Raw genomic sequence first — 23,636 nt, forward strand, 5'->3', positions numbered from 1 at the left:
AATTTTAGCTAGAACGGGCAAAAAAAGGAATCTGGCTATTACTCTTTCTTTTATGTTCAGAAAGGAACAGGCTGGGTATGACAGCACATGCCTATAATCCCAGCACTTAGAGGGCTGGGAATGGAGAATTGAGTGTTCAAGGCCAGCCTATGTTAGAAAAGTCTGTACTTGCTGCTGCTTTAACATCTATTCCTTATACTTTATGCTACGTATGTGTATCAGAGTACAGATATGTACACCATGTGACCTGCTGATGAGACCAGGTGCTCTGGAACTGATGTTTTAGGCATTTGTGAGTGGCCTGATATGGGTGCAGGAAAACAAACTCTGGACCTCTATAAGAGGAGTGTGTGCTTTTAGTACCTGAGCCCCCTCTCCATGGACACTCTTCTCCCTTATCCCAAAGAACCCAGAACAAACAAAATAACCCAAACAAAAAATTTTAATTTTAAATTCTGAAAATATTCATTTTTTTATTTAAAAACGTGACTGTCCGTATATACTCGTGTAAAAGTACATTGAAATACATTTTTGTGCCTTAATATGTTTTATATAAAAGTATAAGGTCCTAGTAGTACTACAGTTACTAAGGATTACCAGTGGTTTGATTTTATGATACATTTCATGAGAATTTCTGGGACAAAAGTAAGATTTTTGAGAGGTAAAATATGAAAATAGTTTTCCAAATAAGACAGATCTGGGGTGAGAAAATGCAGATGTTTACTACTGTACAACCTAACCCAATGCACATTTGTCTTTAATTGTTCTGTTTTTGAGACAGCGTCTCTCTATGTAGCCCTTGGCTGTCTTGGAACTCACCGAGACCCTCCTGCCTCTGCTTCCTCGTGAATCACCATATTTGGCTGCACACTTCTTTTTGTTATTTTTGAGACACAATTTCACCATATATAGCCCAGACTGGCCTGGAACTCAGTATCTACCCCTGTCTTACTGACTCTGCCTGTGCTGAGATCATGAGTGTGGGCTAACATACCCAATCAATCACACAGCATACCTTTTCATTACAAAGGTTTTTAAAAAAATCTTAATATTGCCCTTTAAAAAGCAGAATATGTGTGTGTGTGTGTGTGTGCGCGCGCGCGCGTGCACATCCATGTGAACTGCTAGGAGAAGTATCTAGAGTTATACATATTCTAGGTCCCCTTTGTCCTAGATATTTAAAACATGATCAGGGCTGGGGATGTAGCTCAGTGTAACAGAATGTGCTCACATGCATAAAAACTTTGGTTTTTTATTCCCAGCACAGTCCCCAAATCAAATCAAACCAAACCAAGTAGTATTTCCTTCAACTTATTCCACCAAAACAAGCTTAGGGCAATCGGTAGCAGGCATCTGCTGTCTGTAAGAGGTTCCATGAATCCTCACTTGGGAGATAACCCCTGTGCAAGAAATTACCTGCACCTCCAAAGAAGTTGATGTAGGCAGGCATTTTCACTTTAATGTTTAAAGATTCTTTCCTGACTCACCCCCAACTCAGCCAAGCTTATGAGAGAGCACGGGAAATAAAGAGCTTGGAAAGCAAGCAGAAATACCAAAACTGCCGGGCGGTGGTGGCGCACGCCTTTAATCCCAGCACTTGGGAGGCAGAGGCAGGTGGATTTCTGAGTTCGAGGCCAGCCTGGTCTACAAAGTGAGTTCCAGGACAGCCAGGGCTATACAGAGAAACCCTGTCTCAAAAAACCAAAAAAAAAAAAAAACCAAACCAAAAAAAAACCGAAACTTTCACCACAGACACATAAAGTTGTTCTGTGTTTATTTGCCATTTTTTCTCCAAGCATACCAAAAAAAAAAAAAAAAAACCAAGTACATACACATCTGTGGCTACACTGTTTACAGAGTAACTTTCCTGAACTGCTTTTCTTTCCCTTTATGTATTCCTCCCTGCAATTAACTGACTTTTTCTTTTTAAAAAAAAATTATTTATTATTATAAGTAAGTACACTGTAGCTATCTTCAGATGCACCAGAAGAGGGCATCAGATCTTATGGGTGGTTGCAAGCCACCATGTGGTTGCTGGGATTTGAACTCAGGACCTTTGGAAGAGCAGTCAGTGCTCTTATCCACTGAGCCATCTCACCAGCCCTGACTTTTTCTCAGAAAGGTTCTCTCTATATAGCTCAGGCCTGACTCGTCTCCATTTCTCAGGGCTAGGATTACAAGCCTGTGCCATCATATCTGGCCCCTTCTTCGATTCTCTTCCCTATACACACATATGTATTTCTTAAAAGATCTGTCGTTTTATGTGTATGAGTGTTTGCCTATATGTATGCATGTGTACCAGAGGCTATAAGGTGTTGGATCCATTGGAACTGGAGTTACAGATGATTGAAAGCTACCATGTGGGTATTAGGAACCAAACCTGGGTCCTGGGTCTTCTGCAAGAGAAGCAAGTGCTCTTAACCACTGAGTGATTTTTCTAGCGCCCCCTTCTTATATTTTAGTTGCCAAAAATCTTTTATTGAGTGGATACTCATAAAATGATATTAACAATGATAGTTTTATAATGTTTGACTTTTATATATTTTGTATAAAATTATAGAAGTTATAAAATTTAAACTGTCTGTTCCATTTCTGACAACTGATGTCCCTCAGCATGTAGTTCTATAGGCACATAAGTTCTGTGTTTCATAGCCCTATGAAGCCATGGTGCCTGGCATTTTGGTTCACGTTTTAAGGGCCCATTCACAAGTGGAAGATGCCACGTAAAGTCACACGTGGATGACTGTAGGTCTGCTCATGAAGTTCACAGGCTGAACCCCCACAAGCTGTAAAACAGAGTTTATGGGTTTGTGATCCAACCTATTCCTGTCTCGGTGCACAAAGTGGATGTTGTTACCTGGAAGAGAACAAGGACAGACCGCTGAGGGCAAACGTCACACTAGTCTTTAGAGTTACAGCTGATAAGGATCAAGGAAGCATTTCAACTCCTAAATAGTCCAGAGGGAAAATTAATTACCTGGAGTCCCTTATGTTCCCTACACAATGCCACCGTAATTCTGCATCGTGGCAATTAACCACGACAAGACAATGTCTGAATAAGAGTGCTATTTAATATGTTAGAGTTCCGAGGGGACAGCATCCTAAATTTAACCTTCTATTCAGCTTCATCAAGTAGAATTAAATAAAACATCTAACCAGACAGATGGAATCTGGGACTAACATATGTATCAGCTGGGAAATTGCATTTATTTTCTAAGCACATGTACTAATAAATCTCACTTCAAAAAATTTGCTTGCTTCAAAATATTTACTCCTGGGCTAGGGGCTACCTCACTCATGAGGATCTGGGTCATCCCTAGCACTGCCAAAATAAAGGGGGGGGGAGGGGGGGAGAGAGAGGGGAAGAGGGAGAGAGAGAGAGGGGAGACGGGGAAGGAGAGGGGAGCGAAACATTGACTTCATAGGATGTTCTATAACTAACCTAAGAGACAGCGTAAACCAATTACTACAGAATACCTAGTATGCACAATCCTCCTATATCCACTCAAGTTATAATTTATCATCTAAGTCCTGTTAATTCCACTTTAAACACAAAACCAGAGTTTCTGTTTGCTTTGAGATGGGATCTCTCTATTAAATAGCCCTGGCAGGTCTGCAACTCACTATGTAGAGCAGGCTGTCCTTGACCTCAAAGAGATCCTCCTGTCTCTGCCCCCAAAGTGTTAGGATTCAAGATGTGTGCAACCATATCCTCAAAACAAAAATTTAGCTTGAAATCTTCGATCAAATGGCATTGCTTCAAGCATTACATCCACTGGCAACACCTATAGTAACAGGTTTAATTCTTCACCCCCTGAAGACTTGGCTGTGGTGATTTCAATAAAAATGCCCCCCCCCAGACTCACAGGAAGTGGGATTATTTGAAAGGATTAGAAGGTGTGGCCTTGTTGAAGAAATTGTGTCAATGGGGGTGGGCTTTGAGGTTTCAGAAGAGGCCCAGAGACTCTTCCTGCCCATCCTAATGTAGAACTCTCAGCTACCTCTTCAGCACCGTATCTGCCTGCATGTCATGCTGAAAAACCTCTGAACTGACAGCCCCAATTAAATGTCTCCCTGTCTAAGAGTTCAGTGGCCATGGTGTCTTTTCACAGTAATTGAACCCTAACAAAAACAACAGCCATGTGACTCAGTGACATGAGATGAGAAACACAGTTAAAAACAAAACAACTGGGCTGGTGAGATGGCTCAGTGGGTAAGAGCACCCACTGCTCTTCCAAAGGTCCGGAGTTCAAATCCCAGCAACCACATGGTGGCTCACAACCATCCATAACGAGATCTGATGCCCTCTTCTGGTGTGTCTGAAGACAGCTCCAGTGGACTTACATATAATAAATAAATAAAATCTTTAAAAAAACAAAACAAACAAAAGAACCAACTACACTCCTTCCAGGTCTGAGGATGCAAACTAGTTATTGAAAAATATGACACTGGAAGATGGGATGTAGCTCAGTGATAGACGCACCAACAGAGTGTGCACAAGGCCCCAGCAAAATACCAGCACCACAGAGAGTGAAAAGATTATGGGTTGATGAGATGTCTCAGGGGGTAAAGGTGTTTGCCACTAAGCTTGACAACCTGAGTTTGATCCCTAGGACCCACATCATGGAAGGAGAGAACCGACTCCTGCAAGTTGTTCTCGGACATTCCAATGAACTAAGGCACACATGTCCTGCCCCCATGCAAGCATGCTCACCCATATACATACTAAATAAACAAAGAAATGCAAAATGATTGATGACAGTACTCAGGAGGCAAAGACAGGCAAATCTGTGAGTCTGAGGCCAGTCTGCTTTGCAGAGCCAGTGACTGGTCAACTAGGGCCGCAAAGTAAGAACATGTTGCAAAACAAAGCAAAACAAAATCTTTTTCAAAAAGGCAGAGGCAGGTGAATCTCTGTGAGTTTAAGGCCAACCTGGTCTACACACTGATTTCTAGAACAGCCAGGGATACATAAGGAGAAATAAATGAATAAATGAACAAGAAAAGAAAAGAAAAGGAAAGAAAAGGAAAGGAAAGGAAAGGAAAGGAAAGGAAAGGAAAGGAAAGGAAAGAGAAAAGAGAAAAGAGAAAAAAGGGAAGGGAAGGGAAGGGAAGGGAAGGGAAGGGAAGGGAAGGGAAGGGAAGGGAAGGGAAGGGAAGGGAAGGGAAGGGAAGGGAAGGGAAGGGAAGAGAAAAGAGAAAAGAGAAAAAAGGGAAGGGAAGGGAAGGGAAGGGAAGGGAAGGGAAGGGAAGGGAAGGGAAGGGAAGGGAAGGGAAGGGAAGGGAAGGGAAGGGAAGGGAAGGGAGAAGGGAAGGGAAGGGAGAAGGGAAGGGAAGGGAAGGGAGAAGGGAAGGGAAGGGAAGGGAAGGGAAGGGAAGGGAAGGGAAGGGAAGGGAAGGGAAGGAAAGAGAAAAGAGAAAAGAGAAAAAAGGGAAGGGAAGGGAAGGGAAGGGAAGGGAAGGGAAGGGAAGGGAAGGGAAGGGAAGGGAAGGGAAGGGAAGGGAAGGGAAGGGAAGGGAAGGGAAGGGAAGGGAAGGGAAGGGAAGGGAAGGGAAGGGAAGGGAAGGGAAGGGAGAAGGGAAGGGAGAAGGGAAGGGAGAAAGAAGGGAAGGGAGAAAGAAGGGAAGGGAGAAAGAAGGGAAGGGAGAAGGGAAGGGAGAAGGGAAGGGAGAAGGGAAGGGAGAAGGGAAGGGAGAAGGGAAGGGAGAAGGGAAGGGAGAAGGGAAGGGAGAAGGGAAGGGAGAAGGGAAGGGAGAAGGGAAGGGAGAAGGGAAGGGAGAAGGGAAGGGAGAAGGGAAGGGAGAAGGGAAGGGAGAAGGGAAGGGAGAAGGGAAGGGAGAAGGGAAGGGAGAAGGGAAGGGAGAAGGGAAGGGAGAAGGGAAGGGAGAAGGGAAGGGAGAAGGGAAGGGAGAAGGGAAGGGAGAAGGGAAGGGAGAAGGGAAGGGAGAAGGGAAGGGAGAAGGGAAGGGAAGGGAAGGGACTTTAAACTGTGTGTGGTGTGTACACACAGCTATGCCCTAGTGGGCTCAATCCCCAGCACCAAAAACAAGCTTCCAAGTAGATGAGTGGCATTTGGGTAAATTTATACGACTCATAAAACGGGCTCATTTATTTACTTACTTATTGGTGCTGAGCCCAGGAAGCATGTACCTGCCACTGATAAACAACTTCAGCCCCAAAGGGCATCTTTTAAATTAAGCTGATCTAAATTTGTGAGAGATGGCTAAGAGCTGTGCCTGCTGTAAAGAACCAAAACCCTCAGTCAGACCTCTCCTTCCAGCAGTCTGGGACTTAAAGAAGCGTTAACTTAGTGATTCTTGGAAGGTATGTTTATTAAGAATGACGAAAAATCTGCCTATGCAGAACTTGAATGTGGTGACAGCCAGCTTACCACTGACCAGGATGGAGCTAGAGACATCTCTGGCTCAGACACAGTCAATAAAGTTGTTGATGCCTGTGGTATGTGACAGTTCTCACTTCGGAAAGGGTACACACTGGCAATGGCTTGAACTGTGTGGTTCTCCTGGTTTGGTTAGTAAAACTAAGGATTCTTCTCATTTACAAAAGGGAGTCAGCTTTCCAAGTGTGAACAGCAAGTGTCCTTTCCTGGGACGCTATCTAGCTGGCCCCATTGAACTTCTGTAACTTATTTCATATTCTCATCTACACTGTCTGTAGATTTATCTTCTCATTTATTATTATTATTATTTTGCTTCAGTTTTTGCTGTAGCCCTGGCAGGCCTCAAACTCAAGAGATCTACCTGCCTCCCAACTGTGGGGAATTAAAGACATGAGCTGCCACCACTGCCTGGCTTTTTTGTCGGTTTGTTTTTCTGTTTGAAGATTTTTGAATGTGGTAACAGAGGCACTGGTTATCAACATGCAGAGCTTGTTGGGTGAATCCTCACCCTCATTATGTTTCCTGGACAAATGTACAGGGATCTGCTCTCGTGCACTCCTATTCCTTTGGGCCAGATGGCTCTGTTGAGACTGGCATTGCTATGCACATATGGATCCCCCATCTCCTTCGTGGGAAATTTCCAGATTTCTTTGAGCGCCCAAGGAAAAATATGGGATACTTTGTGAATTTGTATGCCATCATTTGTGCAGGGACCATGCTAATTTTAGAATATGTGTTGCCAAAGTGAGCACTTTTAAGATTTACTTTGTTTTTAATTATGTGTATTTTTATGTGTGGTTGTGTGTGTGAGGGGGGAGGTTTTTACACATGAGTATGGGTGCCCAAGGAGGCCAGAAGAGGCAGTCAGATCCCCAAGGAGCAAAAGTTCCATGTGGTTGTGAGTCACCTGATATAGGTGTGGGAACTAAACGTCGGTACCCCACAGAGCAGCCAGTGCCTGTAAACAGTGAGCCATCTCTTTGACCCTTGTTGCACTTTTTTTTTTAAAGATTTTATTTATTTATTATATGTAAGTACACTGTCGCTGTCTTCAGACACTCCAGAAGAGGGAGTCAGATTTCGTTACGGATGGTTGTGAGCCACCATATGGTTGCTGGGATTTGAACTCCAGACCTTCGGAAGAGCAGTTGGGTGTTCTTACCCACTGAGCCATCTCACCAGCCCCCCCTTGTTGCACTTTTTAAAGACCATAATAGTCAGGTATCAGTAACTCCGAGCTTACTTTCTGGGTCTCAAATCCCTGCTGTCCGCCCCTCAGGAGTGGAATGTGGGGACTCCTCACCAAACACAAACATCAATACACAGAAGCCTCTGAAGATGAGGATGCCTCTTACCAAAGCGTGCCGTGCCACCTCATTAGCCCAAGACTTCCACTTCCACGCTGTTCTAGGATGCAAGACAAGTGGGTGGCTCTGAGACTTGGATAGGGGGACTGGAAAGTAACCTGCCCTTGATGCTCACCTGGACCTAAAATGAGGGTTCCTCCTTGCTGAGCTGGGTCTCCTTGGAAATCAAAAAGTGGGCCAGTGACTGCCCGCCACAGGCTCTGAAGGCTTCCCGAGAGCAGGTTGGACTTTATGTGGGGGCTCTGTCCTGAAAATATTGAAAACTGTCTTTAGGTGTTATCATTTTATATTCCAGTTAGATATGGTGCCAGTTCTTATATGAAACAGTCTTTAAAACATGTTTGCATTATGTGTTTATGTGTGTATTTGTGTGTGGTTCTGCATGTTCATGCTGTGCCCGCTGGAGGCCCCTGGAAGTGGAGTTACAGGCAGTTGTGAGTCTCCCATTGCAAACTGAACTTGGGTCCTTTGCAAGAACACCGTGAACTCTTAATGGTGAAGCCACCATCTCTCCAGCCACGCAAACCTTCTCTATTGTGCCCCGCCCTCCTTTCCTTACTCTGCAATGGAGATCACAGCACTGAACTTTCCACTGACCTTTTCCTTCTTTGCAACACTGGCAAACCTGTCACTCACACTGGCTCAGATGTCCTTTTCTATTGCACAGAAAGGCATTTGGCAACATCCTTGCCTTCTACACCAGCTAAATTCGAGTAACACTGGTCGCCGAGCTGGACAACCAAAAACATCTCCAGGACAAACATACTGGAAGGGGGTAATGTCCCTTCTGAGGACACTGTCTTAAAGGAAGAAGTGCAACAGACCTGACTCATCTGCCAGAAAGGACATCGGTGACCCATTTCTCAGATTTGTACCCCTTCTATCTTAACTTCCCATGTATACTTGCTGATTTCTCACCGCATGCTCCTCTCCAGGACATACTCTGCTACACAGGCAGTTAATGATTTTCACCTTTTTCTCCTCCTGGGCCTATGACTAGGCTGCTCCCTCCAGGTTCACTCCCATTAGCCTTGGAGATGTTCTAGCCAGTGAGTAAAGTAGCTGCTTCCTGGCCAGGATCCCCAAATCTCCCTCCAAGTTCTTGGAAAGCTTGGATTGGAAATGACAGTGCCACAGGAGGGCAGGGCACGGGCCTCACAAGTGCTGCTTGATGCCTGTCATTTTCTACTGTTTTCACAATGACTGACGACGATTCTGCTCTGTGACTAACATTCCTGCTCCATTTGAGCTGAGAAACTCGGTATCTGCTCGTTTTAGAACTATTTTATCTCTTATTCTTGCCTTGTTTACACCAGACTTTAAGCTCTAAACTGATGACTGTAGAGAAAAACACTCAGGCCTAAGCTTACCTTCCCCTACTGCGCCATCCTGACATCCTTCTGGTCAGTTTGACTCCAGCTACCTGTGCCAACTAAGCAGAGCCTCAGTGGAGATATATTCTCCCAGAAGATAATGTCAGGTCAGACAGGCGGGAAGCTAAGTCGCATGTTGGGGCCCTACTTAACAAAGACACTAACCACAAGCCTGGGTTGCTTAATTTTAACAAATATTTATTTACAGCTTATGTAGATGAGTGTTTTGTCTGCATGCATGTCTGCACAGCAGAAGACTGTGGCTGGCTATAAAGTGGGATTCTCATAAACCCTATTGGGATACAATGAATTTTCTTGAGTGGCTCAACAGAATCCAAGCAGTCTATGATAGTTAATTTTAACTTTCAATTAAACTGAATTGAAATAAATTAAATTGACATGATCTAGAATCGTCTGGGAAGGGAGTCTCAGTGAAGAACTGGTCTACATTAAATTGGCCTGTAGACAAGTTTGTGGGGAATCACCTTGATCAGTGTACCCACTGTGGGTGGCACCATCCTCTGGTTAGGAGATTTTGTATTATTGGTAGAGAAAGGAGGCTGAGCATAAGCATACATGTGTTAATTCAAGGCCCTGGCTCTTGACTGAGGATGTAACGTGATCATACAGATCCTACATTACACACACACACACACACACACACACACATACATACATACATACAATTCCTGCTGCCTTGAGTTCCTGTAGTGATGGCCTGTAACCCAGAATTGTGAGCCAAGTAAAATTACTCCTTTAAGCTGCATGCCACAGGATGTTTTTTATCACAGCAACAGAAATGAAACCATGACATAATCACTTAACACTTAGACTTAGCATAAAATATCTAAGTGCTTTAACTTTTTAAAATAAAAAAAATGTTTTTCTGCCTTGTGTTTTTATTTTATTTCATTTTATGTGCATTGATGTTTTGCCTGCTTGTATGTGTGTGAGGATGTCTGACGTAGGGATTGCAGGCAGTTGTGAGCTACTGTCTCAGGGTTTCTATTCCTGCATATGACCAAAGAGCAAGTTGGGGAGGGAAGGGTTTATTCAGCTTACACTTCCACATTGCTGTTCATCACCAAAGGAAGTCAGGACTGGAACTCAAGCAGGTCAGGAAGCAGGAGATGATGCAGAGGCCATGGAGGGATGTTTCTTACTGGCTTGCTTGAGTGCCAGTCCTGACTTCCTTTGGTGATAAACAGCGATGTAGAAATTGTAAGCTGAATAAACCTTTTCCTCCCCAACCTGCTTGTTGGTCATGATGTTTGTGCAGGAATAGAAACCCTGACTAAGTAGAAACCCTGACTAAGACAAACTGGTACCAGCATAGGAGGGTATTCCTGTGACAACCTGACCATGTTTTGGGGAGGACCGTGGAAGGACTTTGGAATTCTGAGCTAGAAGAGCCATTAGAATGTTAAGATCTCTGTGTGATGTTCTGTAAGAGCTTGGAAGATAATGTTGAGAACAGTGCAGAAGATGGAGGCCTGGCTTGTGAAATTTCAGAGGGAAGATTAAAGACTCTTATCAGGGCCATGTTTTGATTGTGAAGATTCTGTGGTTTTGGTTAGCTGGGGCTGAAGATTCAGCTGTGATTAAAAAGATACCAGACATACTAAAACAAACCTTTGTGTTACTGGGACTACTGATGCTGGTTAGCTGGAGCTAAGAAATTAGCAGTAATTAAGAAGAGACCAGGAAAAAAAAAAAACAATACAGACTACATAAGATACAGCCCACAGATTTCAAAAATTCAAAAGGCTCAACAAGCTGAAGTGCCCAAGTAAGGATGTCTCAGTCCCACTTGGGAGAGAGAAGAAAGCAATCATTAAGTGGGGAGGGAGGGAGGGAGGGACTTGGGAGGGAAAGTGGATGAGGAGGAGGGGAACCTTATCTGGTATTGGGTGAGGGAAAAGGACTGAAGCCCAGAGGGCCTGCAGAAAGAATGTAAACAGGCAACCTCAGGAAATAGAAGGTTAGGGGGAGGAACTACCCGCCCCCCCCACCCCCCCACCACCCCCCCCCTGAGAGTGCACCAGAGACCTGGGAGGTGAGAGGCTCCCAGGACTCTCAGGGAAGGGACCTTTGATAAAATGCCTGACAGTAGTGAGAGGGAACTTATAGAGCTCACTTCCAGCAGGAAGACAGTACATCATGTGAAGGATGAGATTGCCATCCCACAGTCACACCTCTGTTTCTGTCTGAAAGAATTGTTTCTGTTTGAAAGAATTACAGGGATGGAAATGGAGAGGAGCCTGAAGAAAAGAAGGCCCAGCGACAGGCCCAAAGTGGGATCCAGGTCAAAGGGAGGTCCCAAGGCCTGACACTATTACTCATGCTATGGAGTGCTCACAAAAAGGGACTTATCATGACTGCCCTCCGAAAGACCCGACAAGAAGCTGAAAGAGTCAGATGCAGATATTTGCACCCAACCAATGGACAGAAGCAGCTGACCCCTGTTGTTGAATTAGGGAAGACTGAAAGAATTTGAGGAGAAGGGTGATCCTATAGGAAAACCAGCAGTCTCAATTAATCTGGATCCCCTGAGATCTTTCAAAAACTGGACCACCAAACAGACAGCATACACCAGCTGATACGAGGCCCCCAACACACATACAGTAGAGGACTTCCAGGTCTATGTTCATTCAGAGATGATGCACCTAACTCTCAAGAGACTGGAGGCCCCAGGGAGTTTAGAGGTCAGATGGGGTGGAGGGTGGGTGCATCAATGTGGAGACGAGGTGTGGCGGGGAGGAGGTGTGGGATGTGGAGCAGTTGGAGGGTGGTAGGTGAGGGGTGGAATGGAATACGGAGTGTAAAAAAATGGATTACAAATAAAATTAAATTAAAAAGAAGGAGGAGGAGGAGAAGGAGACCAGCATCACTGAGGTCAAATCTTCTGGAAAGTGTTTTCTGAGAACACAAAGACGCTGTGTTCCAGAGATAGCCAAGGTTGTACCTAGTGCTGCAGCAGGACTTAGTAATGTGTAAGAGTCACCCAGGTGGTACTGGTTTGAAGGCATGAAGGGGTCATGAAGAGCAGCTGAGGCTCAGCACTGTGAGCGCCATGTGCAGCCTCAGTTACAATAGATGGCTCAGGACTGAAGGGGTCATGCAAAGGAGCTGAGGGTTGGCACCATGAAGAGAGCCTATGAGAGGCAATTGGTGAAACCTAGTTGCAGTGTTTTGGAGATGCCAGTACCATGAGATGACCACCAAGAACAGCAGCAGCAGTGGAGTACAGGCAGCTGGAGCTTAGAAGACAAGGTGTGTACTACAAAGGGCAGGGCTGGAGAGGTGACCCAAGCCCTTAAAGGAGCCCAGAAGGTCATGAGTGGATCACAGACATTGGACAGTTGGAGTTTGATTTTGCTTTTGATTGTGACTATGCCCTGATATTTTTCCCTCTTGAAGGAAGAAAGTATTTTAGTGGAGCCCACAGTTAAAAGACTTTTAATTGTAAAAAGACTTTGGATTTTAAAAGAGATTGAATAATTTAAAGGGATTGAAATTTTAATGTGTAAGAATTTGCAAAGACTGGGACTTTTAAAGCTATTTAGATCTTGGGGATGAATAAGAAAGAAAGGGTTGAGGCTTAATAGTGATGTGTTTGTGTGTCAAGTTGACAAGGGGTCAATTGTATTGGCTTAGTTTTGTGTGTCAACTTGACACAGGCTGAAGTTATCACAGAGAAAAAAGCTTCAGTTGGGGAAATGCCTCCGTGAGATCCAGCTGTAAGGCATTTTCTCAATTAGTGATCAAGGAGGGGGAGGGCCCTTTGTGGGTGTTGCCATCTTGGGTTCTATAAGAGAGCAAGCGCCAGGCGTGGTGGTGCACGCCTTTAATCCCAGCACTCGGGAGGCAGAGGCAGGCGCATTTCTGAGTTCGAGGCCAGCCTGGTCTACAGAGTGAGTTCCAGGATAGCCAGGGCTACACAGAGAAACCCTGTCTCGAAACAAACAAACAAACAAACAAACAAAGAAGAAAGCAAGCTGAGCAAGGCAAAGGAAGTAAGCCAGTAAGAAACATCCCTCCACGGCCTCTGCATCAGCTCCTGCTCCCTGACCTGCTTGAGTTCCAGTCCTGACTTCCTTTGGTGATGAACAGCAACATGGAAGTGTAAGCCGAATAAACCCTTTCCTCCCCAACTTGCTTCTTGGTCACGATGTTTGTGCAAGAATAGAAACCCTGACTAAGACATCTACCATATGGGTGCTGGGATTTGAACCTGGGTCCTCTGGAATAGGAAACAGTATTTCCAGCTGCTGAGCCATATATCCAGCCCCAAATTTTTAAAATGTTGAATTCTATTTTACTAGTATGGGCATTTTGCCTGCATATACATCTGTGCACCACGTGCATGCTGTGCTCACAAGGCATCCATCCGGTTCCCAGAACCAGATTATAAACAGTTTAAGACACCATGTCCCTTAGACGAGCAGCCAATGCTTTAATTTTTAAGTGAGTATCCTAAGAATGACTCTCAGAGTTACACTTGCCTCACAAGGAGAAACCTTTAAAGAAATATGAAGCTGGGGAGCTAGCTTAATTCTCAGGACCCGAAGTAGGTCACAACAGTATAAACCTCCAGCTCCAGGGATCCAACTCCCTCTTCCTATCCTCATGGCCACTGCACATGGCTCACGCGGTTCTGAATGTCCCTTCACCACTGTGGTACCAACATGGCACTTAGGGGAGGCAAAACATAGCCTAAGATAGGGGCCCCAGCTCAAGTTTCTCTTAGTGAGAGACAGGGGGGGCGATGGGGGGACGCTGGGGCTGTGGTTCTTAAATTCCTGGATACTCAAGACACCACTGGGAACCTCTAAGAGTTGAAAACCAGGTGGGGGTGTAGGGGGTGGGAGACTAGGGAGGGCTCAGATAAACTGGGGATGGGGGACAGCTTAGCTCAGGGTGAGTGCCAGGAGTGGGGAGAGAGAGGCCTTCTACAGGATACTTAGGCACTCTGTGATGAGAGAGACAGTCCTTGCTTGTCCAAACTCTTTATTCATGGTGGAGAAAGATGCTTAAGATTGAGCCAGGCGTGGTGGCGCACTCCTTTAATCCCAGCATTTGGGAGGCAGAGGCAGGCGGATTTCTGAGTTCGAGGCCAGCCTGGTCTACAAAGTGAGTTCCAGGACAGCCAGGGCTCTACAGAGAAACCCTGTCTCAAAAAAAAACAAAACAAAACAAATATATATATATATATATATAAATAAGTAAATAAGATGCTTAAGATTTACTCAGGGTGAACAAAGATTAAATTTGCAGGAAGAATGCCTGGGAAGGGAAGCTTATTTGCTAAACCCTTGGGGCCCATCTAGGTACCATCTAGTTCTCATGGAGAACTCTGGGTTTCTATGCTACATGGTCAGTTGTCATGGTCATCTTAATAGGGTGTTGTGGTCACCTGCTCCAGGACAGGATTCTAGTCAGGAGCTAGTGAACTCCTGCCGTTCTCAATTAAGAGTTGGGGCTCTGAATTTTTGCTACTACCTTACCAGTTCTTCTGTCTTCCATTGTCCCACAGGCACATACAGGCAAAATATTCATACATATAAAATAAAAATAAATCTTAAAAATTACTTTATCGGGGGCTGGTGAGATGGCTCAGCGGGTAAGAGCACCCGACTGCTCTTCTGAAGGTCCTGAGTTCAAGTCCCAGCAACCACATGGTGGCTCACAACCATCCTTAAGGAGATCTGACTGGTGTGTCTGAAGACAGCTGCAGTGTACTTACATATAATAAATAAATAAATATTTAAAAAAAAATTACTTTATCAAATGTTGCTGGGTGGCCATGGTGCATGCCGTTAATCCCAGCACCAGGGAGGCAGAGTAAGAGGATATCTACAGGCCAATGCTCATACACGTAAAAAACAATAAAAAGGCCATGGCACGTCAGCTTCACGAGCCCCTTCTAGCCCCATCTCAGTGAGACTTCCTTGGCTGACAACATCGTTGCCACAATCACTGGCTTCAGCTTGCCCAGGTCTCATTCCTTCTCCACAACACTGTGACTCCTTCACTTAGCTGCCACAAAACCCCTGAGGATTCCCCGAGGATAAAGTCAAACTCCGAGTTAAATGTGAACTAGTCCAGCCTATCCAGTGGCCCACACCAGTACCTGCCTGTCTTCAAGCGAGTGGCATTTCCCAGAGCCTTTGTACATTCCTCTTTGTCTAGAGCACCCCTTTCCCACCCTGATACCACCAGTAACTTTCATGGTGAGCTGGGACTTCATCTCCAAAGTCAGTTACCTCTAGACCCCTCTCCCACATCCCCCAAACAGGCACTCGTCCCTTCCGCTTCTCTTGCATCACAGTTTGCTAAGCTGCACTGAAATCTCGGGAAGGCAGAGGCTGCCCTTTATCACCGTCCCTCGTGAAGCATCCTACACTGTGGGCATCACAGATAAGAACTGTTGAGAATTACTGACTGGAGTGTGAGTTCTGTTGGGATGATCTATACCCATACAAGCTGTATCACATGGTTATGTAGGTGTGGCCATGTATTTTCAAAGGTGTTGTCCCTTCTGTGGATCATCACCTGCTTTCTATAATTTAAATGTTTGTCACCTTCCCACCTGCCCCTAAAGAGGGCAAGCTGCCACGGGAGAAATCATGGATGGTCATGTTGCCCTCTAACTAGCCAAAAGCAACACTAAGATATGGACTCTTTGTAGTCCTGCTGCTGTTTGGCTCAGTATGAATGAATGAGTGATGGAACCTCTCTCACTATGCTAATAGCTAATAGCTTTTAAATAAAGAGCTGGAGGCTGGCTAGAATTGAGCAGAAGGACAGGCAGAAGGCAAAAGCATGGTCAGGAACAAATCAGGGAAGAAGAGAGAAAGAGAGAGACATGCATAGCGGGATGCAATGGCAGGGAAGTAGAGGTAGGTTAGAAGCTAGCTGAGAGACTGCCTTGTACTATACAGATGTCTCCCCATCTTTATAATTAAACCTCAAGCGGGCCCCCAGAAAGCTCTGCAATAGAGTTCTCATATCTAGTATTTGGAAAGCAACTTCAGTCTACAAAAGACAGGTTAACTCAGCTGGGCTTAGTGCTGTGAGCACTCAGGAGGCAGATGTGGCAGGACCACAAGTTCAAGTCCAGACTGGAGCTACATACACAGTGAGACCCAATATCAAAATAAATAAAAATATTGCTAATGCTTGTTTTTTTTCTTTTTTATTTTTTTTCCATTTTTTATTAGGTATTTAGCTCATTTACATTTCCAATGCTATACCAAAAGTCCCCCATACCCACCCACCCCCACTCCCCTGCCCACCCACTCCCCCTTTTTGGCCCTGGCGTTCCCCTGTACTGGGGCATATAAAGTTTGCGTGTCCAATGGGCCTCTCTTTCCAGTGATGGCCGACTAGGCCATCTTTTGATACATATGCAGCTAGAGTCAAGAGCTCCGGGGTACTGGTTAGTTCATAATGTTGTTCCACCTATAGGGTTGCAGATCCCTTTAGCTCCTTGGGTTCTTTCTCTAGCTCCTCCATTGGGAGTTGCTAATGCTTGTTAAGGTCTACTAAGCACACTGAAGTTATAGCAAGAGTAGGGAATGTGGGCAATGCAACGTTGAATAACATAGAACTCTATAACTCGTGGTCCAGTGGGCATACAGTGAGCTGCAAGGGATCATTACAGTACAGGAAGAGAAGCCTCGCTCTCTGCTTCAACTGTTACTGGGAAGCTGACTGGCACTGAGTCACAAAAGCATGTAAACTCACCATGTTTTTATATTAATCATGGAAGTAAGATGCCCTGATGAAAGGTTGGCTAGGGTGCCACCTGGTGGCAGACAGCTTGCCTAGCATATACAAGGCTTCTCTGGTCCTCTCAAAATGCCAATTTTCTCACTTCAACTTTGAGGTGAATACTGTAATATCTTCTAGAACCTTTTCCCTTAAATATAAAAATAAATACTAGAAGTCTTTGTGGAAATTGTTTTTGTTTTCACAAAAAACAGGACTAAAGAGAACACTTTTCTCCTGGCTGCTTGTTCATCCAATGCCCCCCTCCCCGCCCCCACGTTATTTGCTGTGGGTTATAAGGAACTTCCTAAAGAATCGGAGCTTAACAGGAAGACCAGAACCCCCAGAGCTCTCTGGGACTAAAACACCAATCAAAGAAAACATATGGTGGGATTTGTGTCTCTAGCTGCTGCATATGTAGCAGAGGATGGCCTAGTCGGCCATCAGTGGGAGGAGAGGCCCTTGGTCTTGTGACGATCATATGCCCCGGTACAGGGGAATGCCAGGGCCAGGAAGCGGGAGTGGGTGGGTTGGGGAGCAGGGGGAGGGGGGATTTTCAGAGAGGAAACTAGGAAAGGGGATAGCATTTGAAATGAAATAAAGAAAAAAACAAAACAACAACAAAAACCCAGGAAGACCAGAATGCCAGGAGAAACACACAAACTGTGGAAGCCTGGCTCCTGAGGCATAAAGGAGAACAGGACTTAAGTGGGAACAGGGCTACTGACCATTAGTGTCACACTCTGACAAAGAATCTGGCTACACTATGCCCACCTCCTGGAGAAAAAAAAAAAAAAAAAAAAAAAAAAAAGCAAGGTTGAACTCAAAGGTAATGGACTAGGTTGTCAGGCCGAAGCCGTCTCACAACAGGTAACACAGGTAACGTTAGTACAAGCTGTGCATGGTTACAATTCACTCTTCCCCATCAGCCGTGCAGTCAGAGGGAGGGCAGAGACATGACATAGCAAAAAAGAGGGTGTGAGCAAATTCTACAGACAAGTCCTGTGCAGAGAAGGACGATGTGACTGCTAAGGAGGTGAGGTGCTTGGAGGACAGGACCCCAAGACTGGAGGCTCGGGCTTAAGGAGATATAAGTCCACCTGAAGAAGAGCCCGCGCTGACAGTACTACTGAGGGGTTCTCTGCCCTAAAAGAACGGCTTAGGGACCTGGTTCAACCACTGAGGCTCAGGTCATCATCACTACTGTAGAAGGGAGTCAGCCTGCAATGTGAACTGGCAGAGAACTGGGCAGCACTGACTGTGGCGGTTGTAAACATGAGAAATGCAGAAGTTATGGGACCGTGACAGCTTGCACCAATGTCCCACAGAGCTGCTGGGGCCAGGCCATGTGTAGCAGTGTCACATTCCTGCAAGTGGCTTGAAAGGCCACCCCATAGAGCTGTGAAGGTAAAGCTTACGATGTTGCAATGGGGATCCCAGGATACTACAGACGCCAGGACTGTGGGACATCTGCTAAAGAAAGCCTCCCACATAGAGTGGAGCCAGCTCAGCAGAAGGGCAACACATGCTGCAGACAGCAGAAATGGATGGGTGGGGCTGTCTAGGCTTATTGGAGCGCAGGACTCCACCAAGAGTTCCAGGTGAGGGACATGGAGTTTGGCTTTTGGTATTAGTCCTGCTGTAATTTGGTCTTTCCTTGCTGTCTTGGTTAGTTTTTATCAACCTGACACAAAAAAATATCTGAGATGAAGGAATCTTGACTGAGAAAATCCCTCTTCAATAAGACTGGTCTGTAAGCAAGTCTGTAGGACATCTTAATAGATGATTGGTGTGGGAAAGTCTGTCTCATTGTGGGTGGGACTACTTTTGGGTGAGTGCTCCTAGGCTGTACAGAAAAGCAGGCTGACCAAGCTATGGGGACAAGCCAGTCAGCAGTGCTCCTCTATGGCTCCTGTTTCACTTCCTGCCTCCAGGTCCTTGCCTTAAGTTCATGCCCCGACTTGCTTCATTGACGGACTGTGATGTGTAAGTATAAGACAAAATAAACCCTTTCCTCACCAAGTTATGTTTGGTGATGGTGTTTATCACCACAAAAGAAACCCTAAGACACCCATTATCATTCCTTTTTTCTCAAATGAAAGTATTTACTCTACACCACTGTATATTGAAAATGTGTAAAATTTTAAAAATAATTTATTTTACAGGGAGCTGACAGTTCGAAGCCTGAATCTCAGAAAAGCCTTTGGATTATTTATTATTATCTAAAAAATCATATAGAGGTGTGTATGTGTATATGTGTTCATGTGTACAGGAGCCCTTGGACACCAGGAGAGGGTGTCAGATCCCTCAGAACTGGAGTTCCAGGTTGTTGTAAGCCAGTGTGTGGGTGTTGGGACCTGAACCTAGGTCCTCTGAAATAGCAGCACGTGCCCTTGACCATTAAGCCAACTCACCAGCCCCTTGGATAACTATTTTGTCACAAAGACTATTGAACACAGCCTTGCCATGTACAACTCCTAGTATGAGAAGACACATGTGTCTGAGAGAATCATATCACAAGTGAAACATGTCTTACCAGAGGAGGAAATTTCTTCACCTCTTTTCATTCCCAATCTTTTGTAAATTTCTCTCTCAGGATCAACATAGATTTCATGAGAATATCCAGTCAGTTTGCAGAAAGGCTAAAAAAAGAGAATAAAATAATTGGAATTTCTCATGAGAACAAATGAGAGACAAATAAGGACAACCTAGCTTTCTGCCAAGGAGCCTATACTCAGCTCAACAAATGTAATTTTGTATCTGAAACCTATTTAAAACAGTGGCCCCTCAGTTTGCTAGATAGTTACCTCAATATGATGGTATGATGATTGTCCAATCACTATGAGGGTGACATCTGCTTCCTTTGGGAGGAAGAAGGACAAGTACATATTATTAGAAACTATGTGTATTCGAAAGAACTTTCCCTAAAGCAATTCTTTCATTTTGTTCTAATGCCACCTATAGGCTTCGAAGAGAATAGAAAACAAAATTGCTTGAGTAGAAAGAAATGCATACTACGATATTTGAGTAACTCAGATGATTTGTTTTCTCTAGGTAAGAATTTCAAGGCCTAAGAGTCAAACATAAAACTATTAGAAGGAAACGCAGAGGGAAGCTCAGTAGCACTTGTGTAGCAGTGGTCTGGCTCGGTGAGTAAAGGTGCTGTTGTGCCTGCTGACCTGAGTTCCATCTCAGGGACCCACGTGGTGGGGAGAACTGACTCCTGCGAGCTGCCTGACCTCCACACTTGCACATATAAGTCAATAAGACACAGAAACGAAAGTTAACACACCAAGAAGGTTGTGTATTCCTTATAGCAAAGGAAAACGACAGAGAAAAGACACAACCCACTGACTGGACTAAGAAAACCTATGCAAAGTAGGCACTTGTCAAAAAGACCTATGAAGTCTATGTTACAAATTCAAATACAGCAAGAAGACAATCCAGTTTTTAAAAATGGACCAAAAATGGGATAGGGATCAGGACCTGTCTAGTACTCTCAGGTTCTGAGATTTGACCTCTAACAACCAAGGACTAAGCCAGAAGCCGTGTGAAATCATTCTCGGGCTGGGGAGATGGTTCGGGGGGGTAAAGTGCTTGCTGAGGATCTGAGTTCTGTCCCCAGAATCCATGCACAAAGGCTAGTGCAGCTGCACGTGTGTGCAAAACCCCACAAAACCCCAGCAAGACAGAGGAGGAAGCAGGTGGATCCTGTCGCTCCCCGTCCAGTCAGTCCATTCATATCAGCAAGCTCCAGACCAGCGAGATGTTACATAAAAACCACGAATAGCCCCTGAGGAGCAACACTTGTGGTTTACCCTCTGGCCTTCACGCACATGCATGTGCAAACTTGTACACCCACGTGCACAAATTTGTACACTCTCGACACAAACTGTTGAGCATCGCTTATCATTAGAGACATGAAAACAGAAATGAGGTATTCCTTCACCCTAGGAGAGATGCTACTAATCAAACAGAAGGAAGTATCGGTGAGGACATGGAACAAAGAGGATCTTTACACGGTGCTGGTAAGAATGAACTGAACAGCTTCTACAATCAGGGCAGTACAAGGGTTCTTCCAAAACTTAAAGAGAACTGCCACGTGATTCAGAACTGCTACTGTGGGTGACACAGCCGAAAGAATTAAAATGAGCACGCCAAAGAAACCCCACACTTCCATGTTCACCGTAGCACCGTCAACACCAGCTGAGGTGAGGAAGCAACTCAGGTGTCCATCAGTGGACAAATGCATAAAGTGTGGTACCCCAAGAAGTAGCATCCAACCATAAAAAAGAAATTGGTTCTGGTTTTTCCGAAACAGGGTTTCTCTGTGTAAGAGCCCTGGCGGTCCTAGATTTGATTTGTAGGCCAGGCTGCTCTCTAACTTTCAGAGCTACTCCTGCCTCTCTCTGCTTCCTGAGTGCTGGCATTAAAGGCATGGGCCAGCAAGCCTGGCTGAGGGGTTTGTTTGTTTTTGTTATCTGTAAAACATGGAGGCCATTCTGCTGAGTGAAATAAGCCAGGGACAGAAAGACAAACACTGGATGACCTCACACGGAATACATACGGAGTCAAACATTATAACTCATGGAAGTAGAGAACAAAACAGTGGCTACCACGGGCTGGGAGAAAGGGGGTGGAACACACTGAAACGTGCTCAAAGGGTACAATTTCAGGGAGACATGAGCAAGAGGGATCCTTTTAGAAATGTGCTGTCCAGCACAGTGACACAGTTACTAGTAATGTGCTACTCCAAAATCACCAAAAGCCATCTACTTTAAATGTTCTTTGTGAGGGCTGGAGAGATGGCTCAATGGTTAAGAACACTGACTGCTATTCCAGAGGTCCTGAGTTCAGTTCCCAGCAACCACATAGTGGCTCACAACCATCTGTAATGAGATAGGATGCCCTCTTCTGGTGTTTCTGAAGACAGTGACAGTGTACTCATATAAATAAAATAATCTTTATATGTTCTTTGTAAGCACATACACATCATGTTTATTGCTTCATTATTCACAATACAGAACCAGTGTGGGTATCTGCCAGCAGATGCATGTACAAAAAAAACCCAAACAACCCAACAACAACAACCCCCCACATCACATACACACATAAACGCACACATACACACACACTGGGAAATGTAATCAGTTATGAAGAATGAGGTAATGTTTATGAACTGCAGGAAATGAGTGGAAATGGACATTATGCCAAGTCAAACAAGCCACAGACAGACAAATATAGTATTGTTTTCTCTCACATGCAGAACTAGGCTTAAGTTTATATGCACATATTTATGTAGAGTAGAAAGGGTGTTGTGAGGATGAGGTCTAGATGCATGAGGGAATGAGAGGGTAAAGGAATATTAAGAAGACAAAGATGACCAGTGTGGCTCTGGAGGAGGGAAGCAGCAAGAAGGGGTGACCACATATAATAACAGAATAGGCATGTATGAAAATATCACGAGACCCATTTCTCTTTATGCTGAGTAACTTATGCCAACAATATTAAAAATGTTTACAACGCAAAGATGCTTCAGTGTATTATAAACAAAAGGAATAGAAGGGCAGGCAGAAGTTTTTAATTTTTTCCTCACTCATCCTGTAAATGTGTGCTGAAAATAGATCTTAGTTTTACAAATGCCCAGTGTCTTCAGTTACAAAGCTCTTCTGGCGACTGAAGAAAAACGCAAAGCTGCACTTTTAATATACGTTACATTTTCCTATAATGGATTACTATTTGGGTTGTAAACACAGTTGCTGTCTGTGTTTTGATTTTTTGCGTTCTTACGCAACATTTTGACACAGGCATTTTTACCAGGTAAAATTATGGTAGTCCGATCCCAAGAGGGCGCAAAAGAGCGCATTAGGACAGAAATAGACCCCCGTGGGTCTCAGCAGCCCCAGAGGATGAAGGAGGGGCCACCCACCCACAGCTCACCCCCACTGCATCGGCCGCTGTTGCTCACTCGGGAAACTTACTCGGAGGACGCTCTTGGGGATTTTGGCCAGATCTTCGACATATTCTTTACAGACGTAACACAAGAAATGCTGAAAGGCAACCATGCAGAAGAGCACGTCAACAAGGTAGCAGCCAGGTTCCAGAAGGTCCGGGCGGTCGGTTCCAGGCGAGGTGCTGCACCCGCCGCGGCCCAGGATCTGGGCGGCCAACGAGAGGCACTTCCCCTCCCGCCCTACCCGTGCTCACCCTCACAAACACCACCACGGCTCGCCGCTCTCGGAACAGCGCTCCGAACGTCACCCGTCTCCCAGACGCGTCCAGCACGGGCAGCTCCGCTACGGCGGCCGCTAGCGGCTGCCCGCGCTCTGTGACCGAGCCAGCCGGGCTCGGGACCCGGCCTGCGCAGCCGCTGACCTGCCGCGTCACCGGCGCGGCCATCGCGGAGGAGGGCGACCGCTCAGGTCAGCCACCGACCGCGGGGGGCGGGGTTAAGGGGGAGGGGCGGGGCTGAGACTGGAAAGGCGGGGTCACGAGGGTGAGGAGGGGACTGGAGGCGGGGCCACGCGGGGCCGACCCTTCGGAGGCGTGGCCACAAGGGACGCTACGGAGCTACAGAAGGAAAACACTCCAAACCGTTCTTCCAGTTTGAATACCAAGGGAGGGGACAGTGCTATGGGAGGTGCGGCTGAGGCACTCCCTCTTTCTACTGCCTACAACACTTTCCAATAAAAATCATATTCTTTACAGTCGTAACACAGGAA

The 23,636-nt window shown here is 45.4% G+C and overlaps 1 protein-coding gene across 1 annotated transcript; it reads right to left on the reverse strand.

Annotated features, from left to right (window-relative positions):
* Positions 1 to 426: 426 nt before the first annotated feature.
* Positions 427 to 23,339, reverse strand: Prxl2c (peroxiredoxin like 2C). Its single transcript, NM_025370.3, has 6 exons — positions 23,122 to 23,339; positions 22,896 to 22,964; positions 19,722 to 19,775; positions 19,451 to 19,556; positions 7,884 to 8,015; positions 427 to 2,857 (listed from the first exon to the last, which is right to left on the reverse strand). Exons 1-6 carry the CDS (start codon positions 23,311 to 23,313, stop codon positions 2,730 to 2,732), a joined length of 681 nt encoding a protein of 226 aa, NP_079646.1. The 5' UTR covers positions 23,314 to 23,339; the 3' UTR covers positions 427 to 2,729.
* Positions 23,340 to 23,636: the final 297 nt, after the last annotated feature.

The sequence above is a fragment of the Mus musculus genome, chromosome 13 (genome assembly GCF_000001635.26).
Source record: "Mus musculus strain C57BL/6J chromosome 13, GRCm38.p6 C57BL/6J".
NCBI lineage: Eukaryota > Metazoa > Chordata > Mammalia > Rodentia > Muridae > Mus > Mus musculus.

Excerpts from the sequence above, each read along its gene's own strand:
- Prxl2c (NM_025370.3), bottom strand. The coding sequence starts at position 23,313 with ATGGCCGCGCCGGTGACGCGGCAGGTCAGCGGCTGCGCAGGCCGGGTC. Across the intron at positions 19,557-19,721 it reads CATCATACCATCATATTGAG|CCTTTCTGCAAACTGACTGG; the intron begins GTAACTATCTAG and ends CTCTTTTTTTAG. Across the intron at positions 8,016-19,450 it reads TGAAGAAATTTCCTCCTCTG|GACAGAGCCCCCACATAAAG; the intron begins GTAAGACATGTT and ends CAATATTTTCAG.